At 44.9% G+C, this 26,543-nt stretch overlaps 1 protein-coding gene across 3 annotated transcripts in view; it reads left to right on the top strand.

Moving 5' to 3' along the window:
• Positions 1-26,543, top strand: part of LOC147114980 (ATP-binding cassette sub-family C member 9-like) — a 332,333-nt gene that overhangs the window by 33,859 nt on the left and 271,931 nt on the right. For all 3 annotated transcript variants that reach the window (XM_085993156.1, XM_085993155.1, XM_085993157.1), the window contains one exon: positions 25,352-26,027. In XM_085993156.1, the coding sequence (XP_085849282.1) occupies positions 25,425-26,027 (603 nt within the window). In that variant the 5' untranslated portion in view covers positions 25,352-25,424. The remainder of the gene's footprint in view (positions 1-25,351; positions 26,028-26,543) is intronic.

The following is a 26,543-nucleotide window of genomic DNA, read 5'->3' on the forward strand; positions in this document are numbered from 1 at the left end:
GATTTTTGTTAGGTAAGGGAATCAAGGGATATGGAACAAAGGTGGGTAAATGAACTTTAGGTACAGATCAACCATGGTCTAATTGAATGGTGGAACAGGCTCGAGGTGCTGGATGACTTACTCCTGTTCTTATCACAGGACTATTTCTAAATATCAAATTGGGAAGATGGTGAACATTTTCAGAATTTTCAAATGACAAAACATTTTCCTGATACTGTACATCTGTGAGGTTAATGTTTATTTTGCAGCTTCCATTTGTATTTAATACATTTTTAATGAAGCTTCAAAACTACTATGGTTCACAAAACCATTAAAATTTTGTATTTTGAGATATTGCATACCACAAAGCTGTTGTTGTAGTGTCCCTTTGCAAAGCTTTATTCATTATGATCATTAATCAAATATCAATGGCCAGATTTTAGTAGCAGGGCATCTAATGGTGTCTGCCATTAGTTAGACTTGACAATGCACCCTACAGCTCAAAAAAAATGTTGCCCACTAAGTTGCTGAAAGTGCGAGCTGATAATGGCACAGTGAGGGAAACAGGGCATCTAGGACTTGAATGAACAGGGCAACCAACAGGATATCTCCTTAACCAATGAGATTTAAAGATTAGAAAATAAACAGGAGAAGAATTGAGAAGGAGGGTGAATTAAACAGGGTGAATTCAATGTCAAATCAGGTACAGAAAGAGAAATAAAGAGAGGGAAAGAAAGATTGGATTCAGAGAGAGATAAAAAAGAGACAAAAAGGAAAAGTAAGTTTTTTTTTAATTTTAAATTTGGCATTTTTAAAACCACCTAAAAACAATTCACAACCTGAAGGAATGAGAGTTTATGTGGTACTTTATCAAATGCCTTCTGGGAATCCATATAAACTACATCCATAGATGTTCCCCTGTCTACTACTTTAGTTACTTCCTCAAAAAATTCAATTAGATTTGTTGGACACTAATTTTGGGCAAATTGCGCCGAAAAAACCAGTGTAACCAAACGGAAACTCTGCCCCGAAAAGTCTAGTTAGTTCAGCTTATTGCTGATATACTTGTGCTTTGATCTTATACAACTTTGTCCTTTCGAGTTGGAGTAAGAGAGTTGGTGGTCTTACCATTCTCTAAGATACTCGTGCTGGCTTCAGTGACGTTGGCACGATACCTAACTCTGGCTAATAGAGTTTTTCAACTTAAAATCTCACTGTTAAAGAGAAGTAATATTTTAATCATTAGCTAAAAGTTGTCCAGAAATATATACAAAACTTCTAATTCTGTTTTCAAATGATTTTAGAAATGTTCTGATGCTGTGTATTTTTATATAAGGTATTAACTTGGAGTGGTGCATAATGGGCGCCTACAACCATCAGTTTACCACCCTTGCCGAAAGTGAAAGTCTGCCCCTTTAACTCCTGAAATGATATTGTAACAGTCTGTTCTTTGGTGAATCAATTCACTATAATTATAAAAATCTAAATAGTTTTTTTTCTAAATGTTTTCTAACTTCAGCTGCAGTTAATTGGAAATTTTCTCTCTAGGTGGCAATTGACTAAGTCGTGGGTGTAACTATCCACGAGATGCGTGTGATGCTTGTTAAAATTGTAATTCTGTCTGGATTCTGTGCAATCCTTACCATATAACGACTGATGAAGTCAGTCTGAGGTGTTCAGCTGAGCGGAGTCATCAAGTTGCTGAGAGTTTTGAGACCAGTGCCACAGTGGCACTGCACTGGTAGTTCCAAGGGTACTAATTAGTAAGTTTTTGAATTAATTTTCATCAGCAGCTAAGAAACTTTTAGAACTCAAACTAGGTTTCACCCCTGCCTACCTCTGTCCTGCTCTGATCAGTTTTGGATTTGGCAAAGAAGGCAACTCTACACCAATATATACACCAATGTAATTAATGCCATAGCTGAGGGCTTGTTAAAATGTTGAAGTGAAGACATATCTAAATGAATTCACGCTGTGGTAAATATTCAAAAGGAAGCTTCCTGAACATCACATAATTCCCACCTGGCAGGGTCATCAATGACTGAGATATTATTTCCTGATTTTTTTTGAAGGATGACTCATACGAAGCAATGTCGGTGTTAAATTACATTTTCTGAGGAAATCTAAATCTTTCTGCATAAGGGTCAGAATCCATGATGAGTCAGTTGAAAAGTTTTCAATATTCAAGTGACAATGGGAACGGTATCATAGTGGTAACGTCACTGGGCTAATAATCCAAAGACGTGAGTTCAAATCCCCCCACAGCAGCTGGGGAATTTAAATTCAGTTAATTAAATAAATCTGGAATAAAAAGCTAGTATTAGTAATAGTAACCATGAAACTATCAGATTGTCATAAAAACCCATCTGGTTCACTAATGTCCTTTAGGAAATCTGCCGTCCTTACCTGGTCTGGCCTACAGCAATGTGGTTGACTCTTAACTGCCCTCTGAAATGGCCTAGCAAGCCACTCGGTTGTAACAAACCGCTACGAAACACAATAATATGAATGAAACCAGATGGACCACCCGGCATCGACTACGGCAACGGCACACCCGGTCCAGTCGACCTGCAAAGTCCTGCTCACCAACATCTGGGGACTTGGGAGAGTTGTCCCACAGACTAGTCAAGCAACAGCCTGACATAGCCATACTCACAGAATCATACCTTTCAGCCATACTCACAGAATCATACCTTTCAGCCAATGCCCCAAACTGCTCCATCACCATCCCTGTGTATGCCCTGTCCCACCGACAGGACAGACCCACCAGGGGTGGCGTCACAGTGGTATACATTCGGGAAGGAGTATTTGCAACCATCTTAAGCCAGAAGTGCCGAGTGGATGATCCACATCGGCCTACTCCTGAGGTCCCCACCATCACAGAAGCCAGTCTCCAGCTAATTCGATTCACTCCATGTGATATCTAGAAACAGCTGAGCACACTGGATACAGCAAAGGTGAAAGCGGAGCAGTGACAGTGGAAAGATGATCATTGGGTGTTTGAAGCTCATGATGCAAGTGCTGGGATCTGCTAAGGAAGCTGATACAGCAAAGGCTATGGGCCCTGACAAAATCCTGGCTATCGTGCTGAAGACTTGTGCTCCAGAACTAGCAGCACCTCGAGCCAAGCTGTTCCAGTACAGCTACAACACTGGCATCTGTCCGACAATGTGGAAACCTGCCCAGGTATGTCCTGTCCACAAAAAGCAGGACAAATCCAAACCGGCCAATTACCGCCCCATCAGTCTTTGGCAAAGTGATGGAAGGTGTCATCGACAGTACTATCAAGCGGCACTTACTCACCAATAACCTGCACACTGATGCCCAGTTTGGGTTCCGCCAAGACCACTCGGCTCCCGACCTCATCACAGCCTTGGTCGAAACATGGACAAAGGAGCTGAATTCCAGAGGTGAGGTGAGAGTAACTGCCCTTGACATCAAGGCAGCATTTGACCGAGTGTGGCATCAAGGAGCCCTAGTAAAACTGAAGTCAATGGGAATTGGGGGGGGAATACTCTCCACTGGCTGGAGTCATACCTAGCACAAAGGAAGATGGTTGTGGTGGTTGAAGGTCAATCCTCACAGCCCCAGGACATCACTGCAGGAGTTCCTCAGGGCAGTGTCCTAGGCCCAACCATCTTCAGCTGCTTCATCAATGACCTTCCCTCCAACATAAGGTCAGAAATGTAGATGTTCGCTGATGACTGCACAGGGTTCAGTGCCATTCACAACTTCTCAGCATGCAACAAGACCTGGACGACGTTCAGTCTTGGGCTGATAAGTGGCAGGTAATATTCACGCCACAGAAGTGCCAGGCAATGACCAGCTCCAACAAGCGAGAGTCTAACCACCGCCCCTTGACATTCAACAGCATTGCCATCGCTGAATCCCCCATCATCAACATCCTGGGGTCACCATTGACCAGAAACTTAACTGGACCAGCCACATAAATACTGTGGCAACAAGAGCAGGTCAGAGGCTAGGTATTCTGCGGCGAGTGTCTCACCTCCTGACTCCCCAAAGCCTTTCCACTATCTACAAGGCACAAGTTAGGAGTGTGATGGAATACTCTCCACTTGCCTGGATGAGTGCAGCTCCAACAACACTCAAGAAGCTCGACACCATCCAGGACAAAGCAACCTGTTTGATTGGCACCCCATCCACCACCTTAAACACTCACTCCCTCCACCACCAGCGTACCGTGGCTGCAGTGACTACAAGATGCACTGCAGCAACTCGCCAAGGCTTCTTCGGCAGCACCTCCCAAACCCGCGACCTCTTCCACCTAGAAGGACCAGGGCAGCAGGCGCATGAGAACATCACCCCCTGCAAGTCACACACCATCTGGACTTAGAAGTCTATTGCTGATCCTTCATCATCGCTGGGTCAAAATCCTGGAACTCCCTCCCTAACAGCACTGTGGGAGAACCTTCACCACACGGACTGCAGTGGTTCAAGGCGGCGGCTCACCACCGCCTTCTCAAGGGCAATAAATGCTGGCCTTGCCAACGAGGCGCACATCCCATAAACAAATAAAAATAAATCACAAGTGCAATCTGTGTAGCTAGCTAAATAAAAGCGAATAGCCCAACCCTGAACGAATAGATTCCTAAACAATACAATTTTAAAAAGTTACGTATGGGCATGTTTCTATCCTACTGGATGCTTTCCAGTTTCATTAGTTACTGTAATGGATTGGAGCTGGCTTGTGAAATTATTTACTGTTAGGAAATTGCATTATCAAAGATGGGAAAACTGTGTTTGAGATTCAGTTTTAGTTTCCTATGACGGGTTGGGCTAAGGAAAGTCCCTGAATATCCGTAATTTGAGTCAATTGCAGTATAAAGTAGTGCACTGAATTGTGTAAGGGGACAATTGTAATCCTAGTACTGAAATATATTCAAGAAAAACAACACGAGTTATTTCATACTTTAAATTAAAATTGTAAATGGTTAATTTTATTAAGTATCATAGGAACTGGGTGATGCAGTGGGTTAGTGCACTGTCCTTTTAACTCTGATACCTGGATTTGAATCTAGTGCAGAACAATGGGATGAGTTTCATTCTGCTGGCTGTACAGAGTTACCTCAATCCGGTTCATTATTGGTATGGGTCAGCAGCACACAACTGCTTGTAATTTGGTATTAAATAGTAATCTCACTCTGAGGCCACAAAGATGGCTGATGCAGCAAATATACTCTTAGGGTGAAAAATTAGTTCCCATAGCGCCTCCTGGTAGCGTCAGTAGATGGTGCAAATGGGGCGCTAGACTAGTATCGCCGGGGTGCGGCGAATCCAGCGCTGTATGCCAAATCCAGCCCCCCCCCCCCCTCTCCGTAGTACCGCCGCTAAGAGGTATCGCCGGGAACGTCCACACCAGGGAGATCATGACGTCAGTGAGCGTGCAACGCTTTATGACTGCCTGATTTGCAAAATTGATTCTCGCCACTTGCCTCACTGCCTGGAGTAAACACTGACCGGGAGAGCTGCCATGCAGCACCAGGATGCCGGCTCCAGGGACATTATTTAAAGGGATCATCAGTAATCACTCGCAGCTGTCAGGTTAGTGCAGTTTCAGTGGTTTTTTGTTAGTTTTACCCACTGCAACAGTTTCATTCCGTGATTTCAAGGTTCTTTTGTATCAGGAGTGCTGTGGCAACTAAAAAGTAGCTACATTTATTCTTAAAAAATCAAACTGCTACACTTGGTTATATTAATGGGGGCAGTACTGGCAGTCAACCTCGCTCTCCAGGATCTACGGTGGAGGCAGCGAGAAAGACTGGAACATGTGGCCAGAGGGAGAAGGAGGGCCATCAGGGCTCTCAACAGGAGGCCTTGCCCTCCGAGGGTATTCTGAGAGTACTTCTCCCACCTCCAATTAAGCGAGGAGCAGTGCAAGAGAAGGCTCCACTTCACCAAGGAGGTGGTCACAGAACTCTGCCACCTCCTGCAACCAGACCTCCAGCCTCAGATCAGGCTGACCACGGCTCTCCCAGTGCCAGTCAAGGTCACTGTCACCCTCAATTTCTTTGCCAGTGGATCCTTCCAGTCTGCAACAGGCGATATAGCTAACTTTTCATAGTTCATTGTCCATCGCTGCATCCGGGAGGTCACCAAGGCTCTCTACAGTAGGAGAAGGGACTACATTTCCTTCCCCATCACCAGAGAGAAGCAGGACAAGCATGCATGTGGCTTTGCCAGGATAACGGGATTCCCCATGGTGCAGGGCGCCATTGACTGTACCCATGTGGCTTTGCAGGCACCGCATAACAATCCAGAGGTCTTCCATAACTGCAAAGGCTACCAATCACTTAATGTGCAGTTGGTGTGTGACCACACACAGCTGATTGTCAATGCCTGCTATCCTGGCAGCAGGCACAGTGCCTTCATCCTGTGCCAGATGGTGTGCCAGCACTCTTCCAGCCACCACATTAAGCTTGCGACTGGCTGGTTGGAGACAAGGACTATCCGCTCTCCCCCCTGGCTCATGACTCCCCTCCACAACCCCAACACTCCTGCCCAGCACTCATATAATGAGAGCCATGTTGCCGCCGGGCGCATCATCGAGCAGACTATCGGCCTACTGAAGCAACGGTTCCGCTGCCTTGACCTCTCGGGGGTAGCCCTCCAGTACTCAGCTGAGTGGGTGTCCCATTTCGTGGTGGTCTGCTGCATGCCCCACAACTTGGCCATCATGAGGGCCCAGCCTTTGCCACCAGGGATTGTGGGACCACTTCAGGAGGAGGGAGATGAGGAGTTAGAGGAAGATGGAGGAAGAGGAACAGGAGTGAGGGAGGAGGCAGCCACACAATTGGCCTTCCGGAAGGGCGGTCCGTGATTGCCTCATACTGCGGTTCTAATGAATTAAACCCCAGATCCCCGTTGCTCACCATACCACCATCATTCCATCCCTGTCACAGGCCATATCACAGTGCAAAGCTGAAATGAGACACACCACAAAAGAATCCAAACTGAATTAATAAATTTATCAAAAATCAGTGAACACATATTTACACCAAAAATATTAACTATTCACCCTTGTGCAGTCCCTTAGTGCCTGTTGTTCCTGTGCCTTTGCCTACTCTAGTGCTCCTATGAAGTGTTGGCCCAGTGGCTGCAGCAGGGCTAGTGGAAGTCTGTCGAGTGTCCGTGCGGGAGACTTCAGATGGCCTTGCAGGATGCCCTCGGCCAGCACTGGACTTGGAAGGCCTGGCTGTACACTGCACCACCTCGGCATGGGCGACAGCAATCTGGGCTGGCTGGATGACGGGCAGTGACAAGGGCAATGGTGGAGTGGCAGTGGTGGGAGCAGGAATGCTGTCATCCTGAGAGAGGACAGGAGGTTCCTGCTCCACTGACCCACTGCCACTCCCCCAGGGCAGCACCTCGGCATCCCTAGCAATCTGTTGGAGCACAGATTGCTGGCCTGCTGCAACAACGTGAAACTCCCAGCCATGATGGCAGCAGTCAGAGCTTGCGTGGCGTCAAGCTGAGACTAAATGAGAGCAGTCTGAGATTGGATGGCACCAAGCATAGACTGCATTACAGCACTAAGACGTTGCGTCGCTTCCGCCTGTGCTGCATTGGAAGCTGTCGGATCGCCCATCACACGCGGCATCAGGTCTGGATCACCACGGTCTCTCTGAGTCTACCATCCTTTGCAGACTGGAAATAATGGACTCCATGGTGTGTGCAGAACCTTGTGCAACGTTGGAGGTGGACTCCTCCATGCTCCTTACCATTGCCAAGAGGCTCTTGGCCACCCTTGCCATTGCACCTATCATCTCCGTGTGCGTGTCCATCACCCTTCTTCTAAACGCCTCCCCATCGAGGTCCTCATCTGAGTCCTGTGCAACAGAACTCGCCCTCCAGGGAGCTGGCCCCCGAGCTACCCTTTCCCCCTGACCTTGCTGCAGCCCACTCATCCCCGGTGCCTTACCTTGTGCAGATCCCACAACTATACTAGTCTCTAAAGAACGCGTAGTGCCAGTATCTGAGCTGGTGTCTGCGGGTGAGAGATACAGTGACGCGGTGTGTTTTTCCTCCTGCCTCGCTCTCAATGGTGCCCTCGGCAACAAGCTGCTCAGGTGCTTGCTGATTATCTGAAAGCATAAAGGCACAAGAGTTGGGTTAAGGTGAGGGGAGGGGGGCAGGAAAGGAGAAATGCATGATTAGCTGGAAAGTGGAGTGAGGGGGAAGTGGGATGTGAGAAGAAGGAATAGGGATGAACATACTGTCGTTGTCCACGGTGCCCACCTCCTGGCGCCAAATGATTTGCAGCACTCAATTCTCCAGCGCAGACAGTGGTTGGGTGTCGGCTTGTCCCCCGCCTGTGCTCTCTATTATGTCCATGTATAATTGAGACACTGACTGCAGGAGTTGATTATAACAAGTCTTTACTGAATGGAGACAACCTGGAAACTGAAACTACAGAAGCCTGCTAGGGCCTTTTATACAGGGGTGGTCACTGCCGGTACTGCAGTCTGAGACCAGCTATTCCCTTAAAGGTACATACACAACAATTCCTCCCCTTTTAGATAAACAGTACATAACATTCATTTAACAACTAAATAATAACTAATTACAATTACGGTTGCTAGATACATTGGTTGAAGTTAAGCAATTATAAGTTCAGTCTTTGAGGAGGCTTTCTGATTCTGTCTGGATAACGCCTCTTTGGGGTGTCAGGTTCTTCTGGCAAGGTTGAGTCGGGATCAATGTCGTCGTTTGGTTCGTCTGCTTCCAATATCACTGATTCTGCGGTAGATGCAATTGGTACGTTGATTTCATTGTCAGGTGTATCAGCTCGTGGTGTGGAGTTGACGTTTTCCAGTGACTCTAGAATCTGGTCAGCATGGCGTCTTACAATGCTCTCTCCAACGTCCACGGTATACATTAGAGGTCCTTGCTGTGTACAGATTGTTCCTGGCTGCCATTTCTCTGTGCGGTAGTCCCGGGCCAAAACTGGTTGACCTATCTTAAAACTCCTGGTCGGCCTTTCATTCATATTCTGAAACTGCCTGTTCTCCACATCTCTTCTGACGTTTGGCTTAACCAAATGCAAGTGGCACCGTAGTCTTCGATTGAAGAACATCATGGCTGGAGTTTGGTTGGTAACCGCATGTGTCGCATTCCGGTAGGCAAACAAGAAGTTATCCACCTTGTGTTGTAGGGGTATATCTTCATTACACATTGCCTTGATAGCCTTCTTGAATGTTTGAACAAATATCTCGGCCAATCCATTAGTGGCTGGATGATATGGGGCGGATGTGTAATGCTTAACACCATTGTTCTTTCAGAACCTCCGGAACTCTTCAGACACAAACTGTGGTCCATTGTCAGAGCAAATCTGTTCAGGCAGCCCATTCCTGGTGAATATGGTTCGTAAGACTGTGATAGTTTTTTCTGTGGTGGTTGAGGACATTTTTATTACCTCTGGCCACTTTGAATGTGCATCCACCGCAATTAAAAACATCGAGTCCATAAAGGGACCAGCAAAATCAATGTGCACCCTTTGCCATGGAGATGAGGGCCACTCCCATGGATGTAGAGGGGCTTGTGGTGGGGCGTTTTGGACCTTCTGGCATCCTGTACAGCTCTTGGTCATCTCTTCGATTTCTCTCTCGATTCCCGGCCACCACACAAACGCTCTGGCTAAGTTCTTCATTTTTACCCCTCCCAGATGACCCTCATGAAGCTCATTGAGCACTCTATCCTTCAATTTGGGTGGAATTACTACTCTGCATCCACACATCAAGGTTCCTCTGCACACTGACAGCTGTTCTCTTCTCGGCGAGAATGCTGGCAGTAGTGGTTCGCCATGTGCTGGCCATCCCTTCACCGTTAAATCTTAGACCCAGGAGAGTGTCGGGTCATTTTGTGTTTCCTTTTCTATGTTTGCATTCGTCACAGGGAGACATTCGACTATAGTCGAGTGGAATAACTCCACTGGATCCACTGCCAGTTCTTCTTCCACCGTCGGCAACGGTAGGCGCGACAATCCATCAGCATTCCCATGCTGTTTAGTTCCTTTGTACTCGATGTCATATTGGTGAGCCCCTAGGAAAAGGGACCACCTCTAGCCGTTGTGCCGTCATTATCGGTACGCCCTTCTGAGGGTTGAAAATGGAGACGAGAGGTTGATGATCAGTTAGTAGAGTAAATTTCTGACCGTGCAGGTAGTGATTGAACTTCTTCACCCCCCACACCAGGCTGAGGGCCTCTCTGTCAATCTGGGTGTAGTTACGCTCGGCTGAAGTTAACGAGCGTGATGCAAAAGCTATCGGCCTCTCTGAACCATCAAGGAATTTATGTGACAGTACCGCCCCAATGCCGTAGGGAGACGCATCACACGCCAGTCTTATCGGTAGTGATGGGTTGTAGTGAGCCAATACTTCTCTTGAAGTGATTAGGTCCTTACTCTTCTGAAAGGCCCGCTTGCATTCATCGCTCCATTTCCATGCTACTCCTGTTCGTAGTAGGGCGTTCAGTGGATGCAGAATTGTGGACAAATTCGGCAAAAACTTATGGTAGTAATTCACCAATCCGAGGAATGATCTCAGTTGCGACACATTTTCAGGCGCTGGAGCCTTAACTACTGCTTCAATTTTGTCAGGGGACTTATGCAACCCCTCTTCTTCAATCACGTGGCCACAATACGATATCTGTTTCTTAAAAAACTCGCACTGGGGGCGATTGGCTCGTAGCCCATGTTCACATAGTCTAGTGAGCACCTGCTCTAGGTTGGCAAGGTGTTCACTCTCATCTTCACCTGTCATTAGGATGTCGTCCAAGTAACACTGAGTCCCCGGAATCCCTTGCAGGACTTGTTCCATTGCTCTTTGCCATATCGCCGGAGCTGATGCTACTCCGAATACCAGTCGATTATACTGGTAAAGACCTTTGTGAGTGTTTATCGTGAGATACTTCCTGGAGGATTCTTCAACCTCCATCTGCAAATATGCTTGTGCTAGGTCAATTTTTGTAAAACGCTTCCCTCCAGATAGTGAGGCGAAGATATCTTCTATCCTTGGAAGAGGATATTGTACTGTGTGAAGGACTGGGTTCACCGTCACCTTGAAGTCCCCACAGATGCGAACCTTCCTTGGCTCCTCAGACTTATTGTTTAACGTTTTCTTCATGACTGGAACGATGGGTGACGCCCACTCGCTCCAGTCTACCTTGGATAACACGCCTGCATTCTCCAGCTTCTCCAGCTCTGCCTCGACGGTTGGGTGAATTGCATATGGTACCGGTCTTGCTTTGAAAAACTTGGGAATTGCATTCTCCTCTATTTTTACCGAGGCGGTTACGCCTTTAAGAGTGCCCAGTTCTTGTTGAAATACCTCTTTGGCGTCAGCTAAGATTGTTGACAATCGTCCAGGAGTGACGTCGTCATCCTTTTTACCAGCCACCGTCAGTGCCTGAATGGAGTGCCAGTCTAAACTTATCTTTCTGATCCATTCACGTCCCAATAGCGGTGGTCCACCATCTTGCAGAATGTAGAGATACAATTTCCGTATTTTCTTGCCGTTGTATTCGACAGGCACCCTTATTTTTCCTCTGGGGTATACTTTTTGCCCCGTATACGTCCTCAAGACAATGGATGTCTCTCTCAAGGGTATGTGTGAGAATAGCCGCTCGTAGTCTCGTCGATTCATGACGGTTAGAGCTGATCCTGTATCCAATTCCATTTTGACTTGGGACCCTGCTATCGTGAGGGTGACCCAAATGGTTCGGTGATCCTCTTTTGCGATTACGTTGTGAAGTTTGAGACAGCTTAGTCTCTTGTTCCCGGATTCACTCGCTCATCTGGTCTTCGGAACTACTGTCCGTCATCTTTTGTACTTTCCTGTACGGTTCCTTAGTAGCCTTTTTGTTGTCGTTGGTCTTCTTCCCAGACCTGCAAACTCGTGCAATGTGTCCCATCTTTCCGCATTGCCTGCATATTTTGTCCTTGGACTAGCAGTCCTTCTGGTCATGGTTTGTTCTGCTGCAGCGATAACATTTTGCAAATCCCCGTGTCATTTCGTGGGTGCCGTATTCCTGTGGCTTTTGTTGTATTTCCGCAGCTCCCTTTGCTGCTGCTTCGTATGATACTCCCACGCTGAAAGCCTTATCTAGCGTCAGCTCTTTCTGAGAGTAACCTCTTCTGGGTTCCTTCACTCAGGAGTCCACAGACAATTTGTCCCGTAAGGTATCTGCCGGTTCTGCTCCAAACTGGCAGTGCTTTGATAGCTTGCGTAGTTCCGTAAGGTAATCAGCATTGCTCTCATTTTTATGCTAATTTCTCCTGCGGAATTTAAATCTTTCTGCTATCAGCAGCGGTGTAGGATTTAGGTGTTCCTGTAGGATAGCAACAATTTCGTTAAAACTCTTTGCCTTCGGTTTGGCTGGAGTAATCAGGTCCTGCAATAGGCCGTACGTTCTTGCGCCCATTAAATTTAGCAATACCGATGCCTTTTTCTCATTGGCTATTTCGTTTGCCTCGCAATATACCTCGACTCTTTCCACATACGTGGTCCAGTCTTCTATTACATTATCGAAGGCAGTGATATCGCCAGTCTTTGGCATCTTGAAAATCTAAGATGGCGCCTCCCGCGCTTTTCCTTCTTCCCCGCCGAGTTAAGATGGCGCCTCCCGCGCTTTTCCGCCGCTGCCACTGCTGCCAACGCTGTTGCTGGCGATTATATTTATTTTACTATCCTGTAATGGCGACGCCCTATGGTCTTCGCGCCTCCCTGATCGCTGCTGCCAACGCCGCTCTCCGCGGTATTTTTCTTTTTCTATCGCGCTTCAATATTTGCTCCGTTAATTGAAGAACCGTTCCCGTCGTGGAGCGGACCCTCTGGGACACTTCCCTCCCTCTTCTTAGGTCCGAACGCTGCCCGGCTTCGAAGCACCGGCCGCGCCCTGTGTGCTCCACCCTCTCTCTCTCTCTTTGCTTCCCAACTCGCTGCCCGGCCCCGTTGCAGAGCCACCCGATCGAGCTCTAGCCCGCCGCAGCCCAGGAAGGATCAGTGCACTACCTGCCACGAGCCCGATTAGCTGGGAAACCACAGACTGGAGAACCAAGCCTGGCTCTCGACAGTCTCTCCTGCAATTTTTCAATTCGATGATTTGGAGGGCGGTTGCCCACGATCGACGCCCGTTTCTCGAGTTTCTTTGGATTATTTTTTTTTTCTTTCTGCTGGCTCCGACCTTCAATAACGTCGTCTGAGGTGCTGCCGAGTTGCAGGTAAGTTCATTTCTTACTCGTCGCCAGTATTATGTCCATGTATAATTGAGACACGGGCTGCAGGAGTTGATTATAACAAGTCTTTACTGAATGGAGACAACCTGGAAACTGAAACTACAGAAGCCTGCTAGGGCCTTTTATACAGGGGTGGTCACTGCCGGTACTGCAGTCTGAGACCAGTTATACCCTTAAAGGTACATACACAACACTCTCCTGCTCCCTCCTGTTGTGAGAGTAAAGTGTGTGAGTGAGTGTGGAGCAATGTGTTTGGGTGATGTGCCTGCCATAGTTGAATAGCTGTCATTGTGTGCAAGGTGTGAGTTGTACGTGAGAGTGTTGGTGGGTGAGTGCTAGGGTTGTGGTGCTTTGGGCTGTGTGTGAAGATTGTGGTACAGATGGTGGTATATAGCATTTGTTAAAGCATTCACTCACCTTGACCAACCGAGTGAGAGCGTTAAATTTCTTCCTGCACTGTGTGTGGGCCCTGGAGACCACAGTGCTGCTCGAGACATGCTGCGCTGCCTCCCTCGACATGGTGCGGAAGGCTTTTGGCGAAAGCCTTCTGCCACTTGCCAGGTAGAGCACCGCCCGCCGTGTCTCCACAGCGTAAACCAGTGCATCCAATGCTTCATCGGAGAACCTGTGGGCTCTCTCCCTGGGGTATGGATCTGCCATGAGTACACCTGGTTCAGCCCTCTGGCTCCTCCTGCTTGCTGAGGCAGCTGTACAGCCAGCAATGCTAAGAATGAAGTGCTCCAGCATCAATGAACCTCCCCTTTAAGAAATGAAAAAAGCCTGTGGCAATGATGAGTTGTGGTTAGGCTGCGCCCAATATTAGTCCACCCTTTGAGTGTAATGCCAACGAGCTTGGGTTTTAAGGCTCGATTTAGGACTCCAATCATTTTATTGAGCAGTGAGCGCAAATTTTGTGTGGAGTCTAAAGCATTTGCGCCTGGCGCTAATTCTCCAACTTTTCTACTGACCCCGTCCATTCCTTGACTATAACTAATTTCTATCCCACAGTTTTTCTGTGATTAGGCCTGAGATTAGGGCCTGAAATTGTTGGAATGGTTTGATTGGAGGCGCATGCCATTTTCAGCTCCCCGTTTATATCTATCTATATTTGCATAGTTACTTGCTGAAATATCGATCCATATAAAGCATGGCAAGGTCAATGGTGAATCAGAGACCTCATGGACAGCACAGCCAATGGATTACCCTGCAGACCAACCACATGGCAGTGTAAATAGCTGGAAACAGACACCATAGGCAGATTGAGGTGTGGCACTGAGAGGTAAGTCAGCTGCAACTCCTGAAATCAACTTTAAAAAGTTAATTACGGTTTATTTAAAAAAAACTTCTTTAAAGGCTGTTTGTTATTGCAATATTGTATTTAATAAAAATTCAATTGTTTGCTTAAATTTTCTTTACGTTCGTGTCACCACAGGGATCAATCCACAGGACTATCACTGCATATGGACCTCCATTTCACTGATGGAACTTTGGGGGGTAGGATGAAGTGATGAGTCTGGATGGGGTAATCATTATCCAAACACCTGAACCATGAGCTGATCTCTGGCCGCCGCTACCGTGCCTTCCTCCGGGAGGCGGCCACCCATGAGCCATGGAGCATGCGGGTTGGGATTATCTGATTCCACGGGCAACTCGAAGGGAAGCCTTTCCTGCAGGTCAAATTGTGTAGTGCGCAGTGGACCACTACAATCTTTGCCACTTTATTAGGGGCATACTGTAGGACACTCCTGGGCCACCGCGTATGCATGGTTGTGTGCTGTGTTGGTGATGCGGAATGGTGTCATCAGCCATGGCTTCAGTGGGATAGGCCTTATACCCCAGGATCCATCCACGTCCTTGCCATTCCCTGCTGAATAAGCCATGGATGTTGGAGTGGTGAAGGACAAAGATGTGAGCGCTTCCTCGATCCTCTGAATTAACATGCAGAATCCTCAGTTGGGCATCGCAAACAATTAGCACATTTAGCGAGTGATAACCTTTCCTGTTGATAAGTGTCAGGTTCCTCAAGTGAAGCCGTCCGTGACACATGGGTCCCATCGATAGTCCCTTGCATCTTGGGGAAGCCAGCAATCCAGTGGCAGTTAAGTAACCTGATTGCTGCACAGGGAACATTTATTGAAGTCGGATGCCCTGCACAAGGTGGCATCTGTCACCGGTAGAATGCTGGGCCTTATGACAGCTTGGCTGATGTTACAGTGGGCTTCAGTGTCTGACTGGAAGAAACCAGTACCATAGAAATTGAGGGCTGTCGTCGCCTTTATTGATACTGAATAGGCCCTGCTGAGGTGGACTGCGGCTTTAGGTCTTCATGGAGCATCTCACAAAGATGGCCAATTGCGTTCTTGCTGAAGCATGGTCTGCAGATCTCTTCTGACGGTGCCTCAGATGACATCCATTCGCTGTACACTCTCTGCGGGGGGATAGTAGCAAGATCGGCTCAGTCTCCGGCCGTGGTTCCTCAAGCGACACGCCTGCTCCCTCTGCTTCTCCTCCAGCTCATCCATAATAATCAGGATCAGGGGAATAGAAACATAGAAGATAGGAGTAGGCCATTCGGCCCCTCGAGCCTGCTCCGCCATTCAATGAGATCATGGCTGATCATCCAAATTCAGTACCCTGTCCCTGCCTTCTTCCCATATCCCTTGATCCCTTTAGCCTTAAGAAATATATCTATAGAATGTCCAGTCGATAGCCTATTACAAACCTTTCACCTTCCTTACACATAGAATTAAGTGGGGGCCCTGACAGTAATTGCCTTCAGACACCAACAGCAGTTTTGATGGCAAAGCTAGCAAGAATAAACTGCCAAAAATGAGGGATTTAGGAAAAGAATACTCTTCAAACAGACTGCCTGGGTGAGGCTCAACAGCTTTAATGAAGACTTAATTGTACTCCCAGCCTAAGCGTTATGTGTTGATCATAAATCACGCAATTGTCAGGTCACATATGCCATTATTTTTCAGTCTAATTCGCTGCTGCGAGAATAATGGCTTAAATCCATAAAATTGGCAATCGCCATTGACTGCAATGGAGGGCGGAGAGGAGAACTGACTTTTATCACCTTTGGCCAGGCTAATGGCGGAGCGGTACAAATTTGCCAGCAAACTGGCACAATGCAGCTTATGGCATAACTCACTCACTCCATTATTTCTTGAAATTTTTAAGTATTAACAAATGGCAAACGGTGTTAATGTGTCATTATTATGGCGCGAGTTCCAGCAAATTCAGGCCCATGGATGCTGGCAGCGCTGTGTTATCTTGCTCAAGTTGCCATTCTTCTAATGCAAGCTCAGAGTGATGGGCTATTCAGCTGTTTGGGGCATCATAGAAAAGCTTGATCCCACATAGATTTTCCAGCGTAAGTCACTGGATAGCAATCAGATGTAGAAACCGTGGTTTAAAAAAATATATATATATTTTAGAACTCAAAACAGCACCAAGTAATGTATTTACCCACTGGACAAATGTCCCTCACTTTAAATGGAGGTAAGATACATGTGTAGAAATATATGTAGATCATGGGGTTGATGGCAGCAGTTTTATTTGCAGTACTGGATTCATGTCTGTCTTGACACCATTAAAACTAAATCTTCTTGTACCAATTATACAAAATTCTTCCAATATCCATAATGTTCTTCAAATTACCTGAGTTTAGATGTTTCTTCATGCATTCTTACCTTTTCCTTTCAAAGCCAGGATCATCATCAAGACCTAGGTAGGAGGAAAATTAAGTAATTCCTGATGACTGTATATTGGCCAGTGCACGTCTGTTTTCATATCCATTGGCATTCTGTGCTGGGTAATTTTCTGCTGTGCATTGTTTTCAGTGGAGCAATGTGAACTGCTCCTAGCTTTAGAAACACATTTAAGATAGTGGATTATCTCCCAATCAAGATCATCATCGATGAGGTTTTAAAATATTATATGGGTATATCCTTTGTACGAATATTCACAGATAAGGCAACTGTAGGGCCTTATCCTGTATGTCTTTACCAAAGTTCTAATATCTTAACGAATTAATCATTAAATAAACAACAGTTTAAAGCTAGTATAGGTTGTAACTAGCAGAATAGATAAGGGGGAACCAGTGGATGTGGTGTATTTGGATTTTCAGAAGGCCTTCGATAAGGTCCCACACAAGAGATTATTAAACAAAATTAGGGCTCATGGGATTGGAGGTTATATACTAGCAGGGATTGAGGATTGGTTAACGGACAGAAAACAGAGAGTAGGAATAAACGGGTCATTTTCGAGTTGGCAGGCTGTAACTAGTGGGGTACCGCAAGGATCAGCGCTTGGGCCTCAGCTATTCACAATCTACATCAATGATTTGGATGAGGGGACCAAATGTAATATATCCAAGTTTGCTGATGATACAAAGCTGGGTGTGAATATAAGTTGTGAGGAGGCTGGAAGGTGGCTTCAAGGGGATATAGACAGGCTAAGTGAGTGGGCAAGAACATGGCAAGTGGAATATAATGTGGAGAAATGTGAAGTTATCCGCTTTGGTAGGAAAAATAGAAAAGCAGAGTTTTTTAAATGGTGAGAGATTGGGAAATGTTGGTGTTCAGAGGGACCTGGGTGTCCTTGTACACAAATCACTGAAAGTTAGCATGCAGGTACAGCAAGCACTTAGGAAGGCAAATGGTATGTTGGCCTTTATTACAAAAGGATTTGAGTATAAGTGTAAAGACGTCTTACTGCAATTATATAGGGCCCTGATGAGACCACACCTGGAGTATTGTGTACAGTTTTGGTCTCCTTACCCAAGGAAGGATATACTTGCCATAGAGGGAGTGCAACGAAGGTTCACCAGACTGGTTCCTGGGATGGGGGGATTGTCCTGTGAGGACAGATTGAATAGACTAGGCCTATATTCTCTGGAGTTTAGAAGAATGAGAGGTGATCTCATTGAAACGTACAAAATTCTTACAGGGCTTGACAGGGTAGATATAGGGAGGATGTTTCCCCTGGCTGGGGAGTCTAGAACCAGGGGTCACAGTCTCAAAATAAAGAGTTGGCCATTTAGGACTGCGATGAGGAGAAGTTTCTTCACTCAGAGGGTGGTGAATCTTTGGAATTCTCTACCCCAGAGGGCTGTGGAAGCTCAGTTGTTGAGTATGTTCAAGACAGAGATCGATAGATTTTTTGATATTAAGGGAATCAAGGGATATGGAGATAGTGGAGATACGGTAGAAGAGCAGCCATGATCTTACTGAATGGTGGAGCAGGCTCGATGGGCCAAATGGCCTCCTCCTGCTCATATTTCTTATGTTCTTATTTAATTTTAGCTGTGGTTTTGGTTGCAGTTTAATGCTTGCGCTGCTTAATCAGCATGACTATTTAAATTAATTTTATAATTTTGTTCTTTATGTATTCTAGTTGATTTTGAGATAACTAAGCAAAGTCACATACCACAAGAGTGAAATGAGAGATGTGGGGACGGGAGGTGAAGATTCAGTTAGTAGGGTATAAAATATGCATTGCTAATTAGCAATAAAACACCCCATATCAATTAACTGTTGCGCAGAATATATAAAACCATCCTTGTTCAGCAGAGGGAAAAGTGGTGGATAATGTAATGCTTCCTCTTATTATTTAGCATTGAGCAATCATAATTCAGGTAAGGCATGACCATGTAGAATAAAGCTTCCTCAATTCTGCCCCAATATTACACCTAACTGGAATTTCAGAAGAAATGTATGTTGCACGTACATTTCTCAGTAGTCAGTCTCTCTTCCATTAGAATTGATGCAGCAAGTGGTGCTTTCCTGGGGTTGATAGAGAGCAGCAGGAGTTTCATTCTTTATTTGGATGTGCTATTCCTAATGCTAACATTGAGTGCCTAAACTAGAAAAATGTCATGGTATGATATTCCTGACCAAATAAGATCCAAAATGCCCCTAGATAAGCATTCCTTTTTATAACCTTTGGCTATTGCCTTATAACTCTATAGCAGATGAGTTAACAGCCAATCCAGTACCACAAAGTATATATGATGAGCCATTGAAATTTGCACATCTAGTTCACAAGATCACTGGAACCCTTCTGTTCTGTTACTGACTTATAACTCTGCATTTCAATGATTTTTAAAGTTGTGAGGTCTAATCTACATAACATTACCTACTCCTTGTATTCTATTACCATATAAAATTTAGTATTTCCTTTGTTCCAGTCCAAATCTGAAACTGCTTTTGTATGTGTTACCTTATGAACTTCACCATTCATAAATTTAACTCAACAGCTGACTAACAATACTGGGGTAGGAGGTGTGGGAGAAGGCCAAGTATCCCTGGTAACTGACTCACATTAGGTTTATTTATTAATAATTAGAAACACTACCCAATATACCTTTACACTATTCAGTTGTCAGTCTAACTAGAAATGACCAATAAATGCTGCTTTGCCATTGCCCACACTCTGAGAACAAATATATTTAAACAGTTATGCTCTGAGGTTACATCTTAATTTACCTCCTAAATTCTCGAGCTCTCTTTGCAGAACCTGAATTCTAAGAGGAAAAATTGAGTGGCGCCCCCTTTGGGTCGCTAACGTCCCTGAAAAAGTTTGCGCCCCTCCATCCTAAATTCAGTAGTAGTGCCCCAAGCTACTGGAAAGCTCAAGGAATGCCAGGCTGAGCGATCGTTGCTGGCACCCCGCATAAAAAAAGGGAAAGGGGACAGGTGCTGGCAGTCAACCAAAATAAAAATGGCCTGCAGTTTAAGTTGCGCTGCCGCCGCTACAAAACGCCCCCGATCCTGTTGGACATATCGTCCGGCGATAGATCAGGGGGTGCAAGGGAAGTTTGCGGCCGGGACGCTGCGCACGGTGATGATAACATTGCCAGCGGCACAGCGCTGTGGGGTGCTACCGCTGCTGCCGCTAACCTCCTGCTGAATTTCATGGGAGGCGTTAGCGGCGCCACGACTGGGTACTAGGGGATTTGCGCCCCCGAGGGCACTAACGAGAGACGCAAACCAACCCAATTTTTCCCCCCTACTCTTTCCTGTCATTACCTCCAACAGGAACTAAGAGTTTTGGGTGATTTTCTTTTCTTTTGAAGAGCTCTTGCACCTGCTCCATTATTTCTCTTACCCTGGCACCTGGGAAGTTACACACCACTTGGGACTCACATCTATGGTTACCACAGTGACGGTCTACTCCTCTCAATTTCCCACTACCATTACGTTCCTGCGCTTAGCTCTTCGCCCCCCCCCCCCCCCCCTCCTTGCACTGTGGTACTGTGGCATTGCTTGTGATTTCTCTTCCCACTGTTGCCATCACAGTTCTTCCCAGGCCCAAACAGCTGATCATCCCAGCTGCTATCATTGCAACCCTAGCCTATTTTAATTATAGTTTCCTTGCTTGCACTCCCTACCCCAGAAATAATTAACACTTTTTAAAAATTGCCTACACTAAATTGTGCATCATGTAAAGTTTCTAATTCCTATTGTCATCAATTTTCAAGACGCCAATTTAAAAAAAAAAAAAAAAATTATATGGAAAAACTCTGCACCGCATCTTTTCAATTCTAACTAAAGCCTTTGCAGTTAGTCAGAATTTTCTATCTTGTATAACCACAGATAAATGCTAGACATGAACATTGAGCACTGAGTTATATAGTGAAAGAACAATGTCATGAGAATGAAAAATCATTACAGATCAAAAATGTTGAGTGCAGCAATTGACAGTACATAATTACTGTGAATATTTTAAACAGTCATGGTAAGGAATTTAGATTAACTACTGTGTTGCTAGTGAAGCCTGAATACAATTAATTTTCTCTCTATCTCTGTATATTTGTAGGTCCAATGCTGTGTACTGAAGAAAACTTGCAGGATTAGACATATCTGTAGATACAGTATAGTATACTGAGTTCCTTTTAAAAAATAAAGTTGAATTTTGAAAGCTAGTAAAGCCTCTGATTATCACCTTGGTTTTGTTAGTAGAAAATGTGAACATTCTAATTTTTGATACCTGTAAGAAAGAGTGAACAAGAGAGATAAAATGTGAGATGGGGAGACACATACGCAAAAACCCAGCAGGTTGAATTTTGAAATGAAACTAAGCCTCTACTTATCACCTATGCATGGGTTGATCGTGAGAAAATGTAAACATTCTTATGACACTGGAAAAACAGACAGATACACTTCCAGGAACCGATTGCAAAACACCCAATTTAATGTTTGCAGAAACCTCTTAGAAAGTTCAGTGATGACGCATACCAGGAATCTACCAGTGACTCAAACCTGACGTTCCACCAGGCATTCTGTCAAATCTTGGTTCTCCCTCCACAGTTCCACTAAACCCCAAATTTGCCCTTAACAGTGATGCAAAACCAAAGGACCACCCCCCTATTTTGTGGGCGGGAAGGAGAGCATTTTTGTTCACCCTTCTATTTCTCTCCCCATCCCCCAACTGCGTCCTGCCATGCTGCCTTCACCATGCTCCACATTGCTTGCCACTCGCCACACCCATACTGTCACTACTCTCTGGATCCTCCTACTGCCTCTCGTGACTCCTGCCCAATTTCCCTTCCCCACTCTCTTATGCCACCTCTCAACACTGTTGCCAAAGCACCCATCTGTTACACCCTCCCTTGATTATCCATGTTCACTTCATTCACTTTCCACTGCTCGTGCCACCACACCCAAAGTGCCAGTACCAGCACAGAAGAAAGCAGTGGGGGAGGAAGTGGAATGGTTGGGATGGATCAAGCAGCTTGCCTTTAAGTGTCAGCGTGCCTTGGCTGGTAGGACTCATCTGAGTCAGAAGGTTGTGTATTTAAGTTCCACTCCAGGACTTGAACACACAATTTTTATGGTGTGGAGATGCCGGTGTTGGACTGGGGTGGACAAATGTAAGAAGTCACACAACACCAGGTTATAGTCCAACAGCTTTATTTGAAATTACAAGCTTTCGGAGCACTGCTCCTTCGTCAGGTAAAGTGGAGAAATGCATAAAGACACAGCTTATATAGTCAGAGAATAATGTCAGATGTTTACAGGTAATCTTTCCAACTGCCATTTATCACACCTCGACAGAGAGATAATCACAGCAATCAAAGGTGTGAATGGTGTCCATTGTATGAAAAACAAAAAAACACAAAAAACATTTTTTTTGCTGGAAATCACAGCAGGTCTGGCCACATCTGTGTAGAGAGAACAAGCCAACGACGACTCGAGTTTGGATGACCCTACGTCAGGTGGGGTTACATGTAGCGTGACATGAACCCAAGATCCCGGTTGAGGCCGTCCTCATGGGTGCGGAACTTGGCTATCAGTTTCTGCTCGACGATTTTGCGTTGTGTGTTTCGAAGGCCACCTTGGAGGATGCTTACCCGAAGATCGGAGGCTGAATGTCCTTGACTGCTGAAATGTTCCCCGACTGGGAGGGAACACTCCTGCCTGGTGATTGTTGCGCGGTGTCCGTTCATCCGTTGTCGCAGTGTCTGCATAGTCTCGCCGATGTACCATGCTCCGGGGCATCCTTTCCTGCAACGTATGAGGTAGACAACGTTGGCCGAGTCACATGAGTATGTACCATGTACCTGGTGGGTGGTGTCCTCACGTGTGATGATGGTATCTGTGTTGATGATCTGGCATGTCTTGCAGAGGTTGCTGTGGCAGGGTTGTGTGGTGTCGTGGTCGCTGTTCTCCTGAAAGCTGGGTAATTTGCTGCAAACGATGGTCTGTTTGAGGTTAGGCGGTTGTTTGAAGGCGAGTAGTGGAGGCGTGGGGATGGCCTTAGCGAAGTGTTTGTCGTCATCGATGACATGTTGAAGGCTGCGAAGAACATGGCGTAGTTTCTCCGCTCTGGGGAAGTACTGGACGACGAAGGGTACTCTGTTGGTTGTGTCCCGTGTTTGTCTTCTGAGGAGGTCTATGCGATTTTTCGCTGTGGCCCGTCGGAACTGTCGATCGATGAGTCGAGCGTCATATCCCGTTCTTACGAGGACGTCTTTCAGCGTCTGTAGGTGTCCATCGCGTTCCTCCTCGTCTGAGCAGACCCTGTGTATTCGCAGGGCTTGTCCATAGGGGATGGCTTCTTTAACGTGGTTAGGGTTTTAGGCTGGCACTTCAGTGTAGTTCTGAGGGAGTGCTGCATTATCAGAGATGCTATATTTTAGATAAAACATTTGGACATAATTTTCTGCAGGAGTGAATCTAACAACATTTAGTGTTAGTTAGACTTGCCTTTGCATGTTTAGGTTTTTAAATTATTTTGCTTGGCAATATGCTGAAAATGAGAGCTGATGACATTGCAACAAGGGAAACTGAGCATTTGAGACTTGAGTGAACAGGGCAAGCAACTGTGTATCTCCTTAACCAATCAGATTGAAGGATTGTGAAATGAACAGCGCAAGACTGAGAAGAAAGTGTAAGTTAGAGTAGGTGAATTCAATTTCAAATTCGGTACAGAAAGAGAAATAAAGAGAGGGAAAGAAAGATTGGATTGAGGGAGGAAAAAAAGAGACAGAAAGGAAAAGTTTAAAATAAACAAAATTTAGCATTTTTACAATCTCCAGCAATTAACACCTGAAGGAATGAGACTCCACACTTGTAATAGGTAATTTTCAGTGCCAGGGAGGTTGACTGGTAGTAATTAGCACATCATGTCATTAAAAGGGTACTTAGACTGAAATAGACAAGACTTAAGTTTCTGTGGCAAATTTAGTTCATATTTAGTACAGCAACTTCATGCTGTTCACTGCATTTCAATGGTGAGGCAGACAGCGGGATGACATTTTCGCAAAGCTAATGGCGGAGCAGCGCATCTCAGACAGCAACTTTTGGATTTCCTCGTTTCACCTTGCATCTGCCCTTGCCTGAAGTTGCTGTAGCATTTGTGCATCAACAAGAGTGAGTGCCATTAGCCTCGCTGTTATTTTGACAGCAAATTATGGCCCATTAAAGTGGACCACGTATGCCTGTTCTGGTGGATGTTAAAAATGCCATGGCGCTATTCAAAGCAGTGCAAAACTTCTCACTGTGTCCTTGACAATATTCCTCCCTTAATCAACAATATCGAAAATATATTAGTTGGTCATTTATTTCATTTGCTATTTGTAGAATCTTGCTATGTGTGAATTGGCTGCAGTGTGTGCTGATATAACAGCACACTTCAAAAGTAATTTATTGTCTGTGAAGCACCTAGGGACATCCATAGAACCAGAAAGGTGCTATATAAATGCAAGTGTGTTCTTTCTCTGAACTTAACCAGATCTGGCAGCTGGGGAAGTTGATGGGAATGAAGGTGAGGCAAGCTTGTTGGTGGCTGGCTTTGGGTTTGTTAAGTTATAGGAAACTTTGGCTCATTCAGAGGGTGGGTGGAGGGGAAATTTCAATTCTCCACCCCCCCCCCCCCCCCTCCACCCAAAGAACTCATTCATGGTGGGAGAAATTTTATTTTTCTCAGAAAAATACACAAATTAAATTAGTAACATGGATATAGCTGACTCAACTGCAAGAAAAATTAAGCTGAAAAACTGTTGTTAGTTGTTATGCTGCTAATTTAGATTTTGACACTCTAAATTCCCCTGATTTTTTTGTTTTAAGATGAAACAGCATTGAGCTTTTGTCTGTGGAGAACTAACCTCCAATACAGATGTTATTCTCTTCATTATATTTCTCATTCACATTAGAATCATTCTCTTTTTCTAGTTGATTAATGTCTTGATCGTCTTATAGTAGGGTACATCTAGTTTCACTTATTTAGAAAGGCCACATGTCATATCAGTTATTTTTCCTTGCTGGGAAGTCCGGTTGAGTGATGCAATTGACAGCTGACTCAGTTCCTGTTTAAAATTGTCTTGTTGAATGAACATATGAGCCTTCAGTGACCTCATTTAATTATAGTTCTTAGCATTAAAACGATGCTCTGGTAACCGAAAGGCTGTCCAACCACAGACCACACTAAGGGATATGAAATGACTGAGAAGCAAAGTGAGTGATTTAATTAAAGAAAATGAATTCACTGCTAGAGCATAGCTTCCTTTAACAGTAAATGAAAAGTTTAAGCTATTTCAATTTAAAATAATGAAATTCAGTATGTGCAGATATTTTGTTCAGTTGATTAACCATTTTCTTTTTCTTTTCACAGGTTAAACTAAGTTACTTAAAAGTAGAAAGAAGCTAGAATTGCACTTAATGGATACTGAAAGGAAGTAATCAAGATGGAAGATGCTTTTATTGCATTTTGTGGCCTTGCCAACAAAAATGATACCCTTAAACCAAGTGAAGTGTCTTTCATTGAAGAAATTTGTTTCACTGAAGGTGTAAACCTCCTTGTACACCTGGGATTTGTGTTTTGTTCTCTTGTTGGTCTTATTGTGATTAAGTACAAACGGAGTTCCACTACGACATTTCATATCGACAGTGGCTTGAGAGGCTGGATCCATTTTCCGTGGCACAATATTCGATGGATATTAACATTCTTCTACATTTTTATATCCGCCTGTTGTGTAGGAGATGGCATTTTGTCACAGTTGTACTCGAAGTTTGACAGACCATTTATTTATATACCAGATGCAGCACAACTAGCCTCTTGTCTCCTTTCAATCATCTATTATGATGTAGCTGAAAGTGCAAATGCACCCACATTTTTGGTGCTCTTTATCTTCCACTGGCCTGCTGCTTGTAGCATTAATGCATTTAAGGTGTATCAGCTGTATTCACAGAGGTTCATCACAAGTGATCTGACTTTTCTTCTTGTCTGTATATTGGTTTCAATCTATGGATTCTTTCTCATTCTGGAACTCGGCATATTCTTTAAAAAGGTAAGTCCTGAATTACAATTTGAAACAATTACATTACTTTTTAAAATCCAATTATATTATGGTAATTTTAAAACATTGCATGAAATTACTTTGGGCCATTACACCAGCGCATAGTGGGCATGATCTTAAAACTGCTCCTAATTTGACACCAATGCAGCATGGATGGTATTGGAATGAAAAAATACCATACTGCTGCAGTAGGGTTGCTGTTTTGAATCTGGGGCTGAGGCATATTTTGGCAACAGAGCTTTACTCCATGTCTAATCAAGCTTTGGTGAATAATGGACATTCCACTGTAGTTAGTAATGAGAAGATAAACCATTTAAGTTCTTTGACTATAATGGTAAATATTTCAAAGCTGACCTTTCATTATTTTGGCGTTTAAAACAAATTCTCACGACTGTATAGGATTTGTTGAAAACCTGTTAGTTTTTTTCTGAAATGTATCAACAACATAAGCTTTGCTGATTTTAATGCTATTTGCATTTATATCTAAGCCTGTTTGTATTTTTTATG

This window comes from Somniosus microcephalus, chromosome 7, assembly GCF_052327205.1.
Source record: "Somniosus microcephalus isolate GS21.2 chromosome 7, FLI_Smic_1.0, whole genome shotgun sequence".
NCBI lineage: Eukaryota > Metazoa > Chordata > Chondrichthyes > Squaliformes > Somniosidae > Somniosus > Somniosus microcephalus.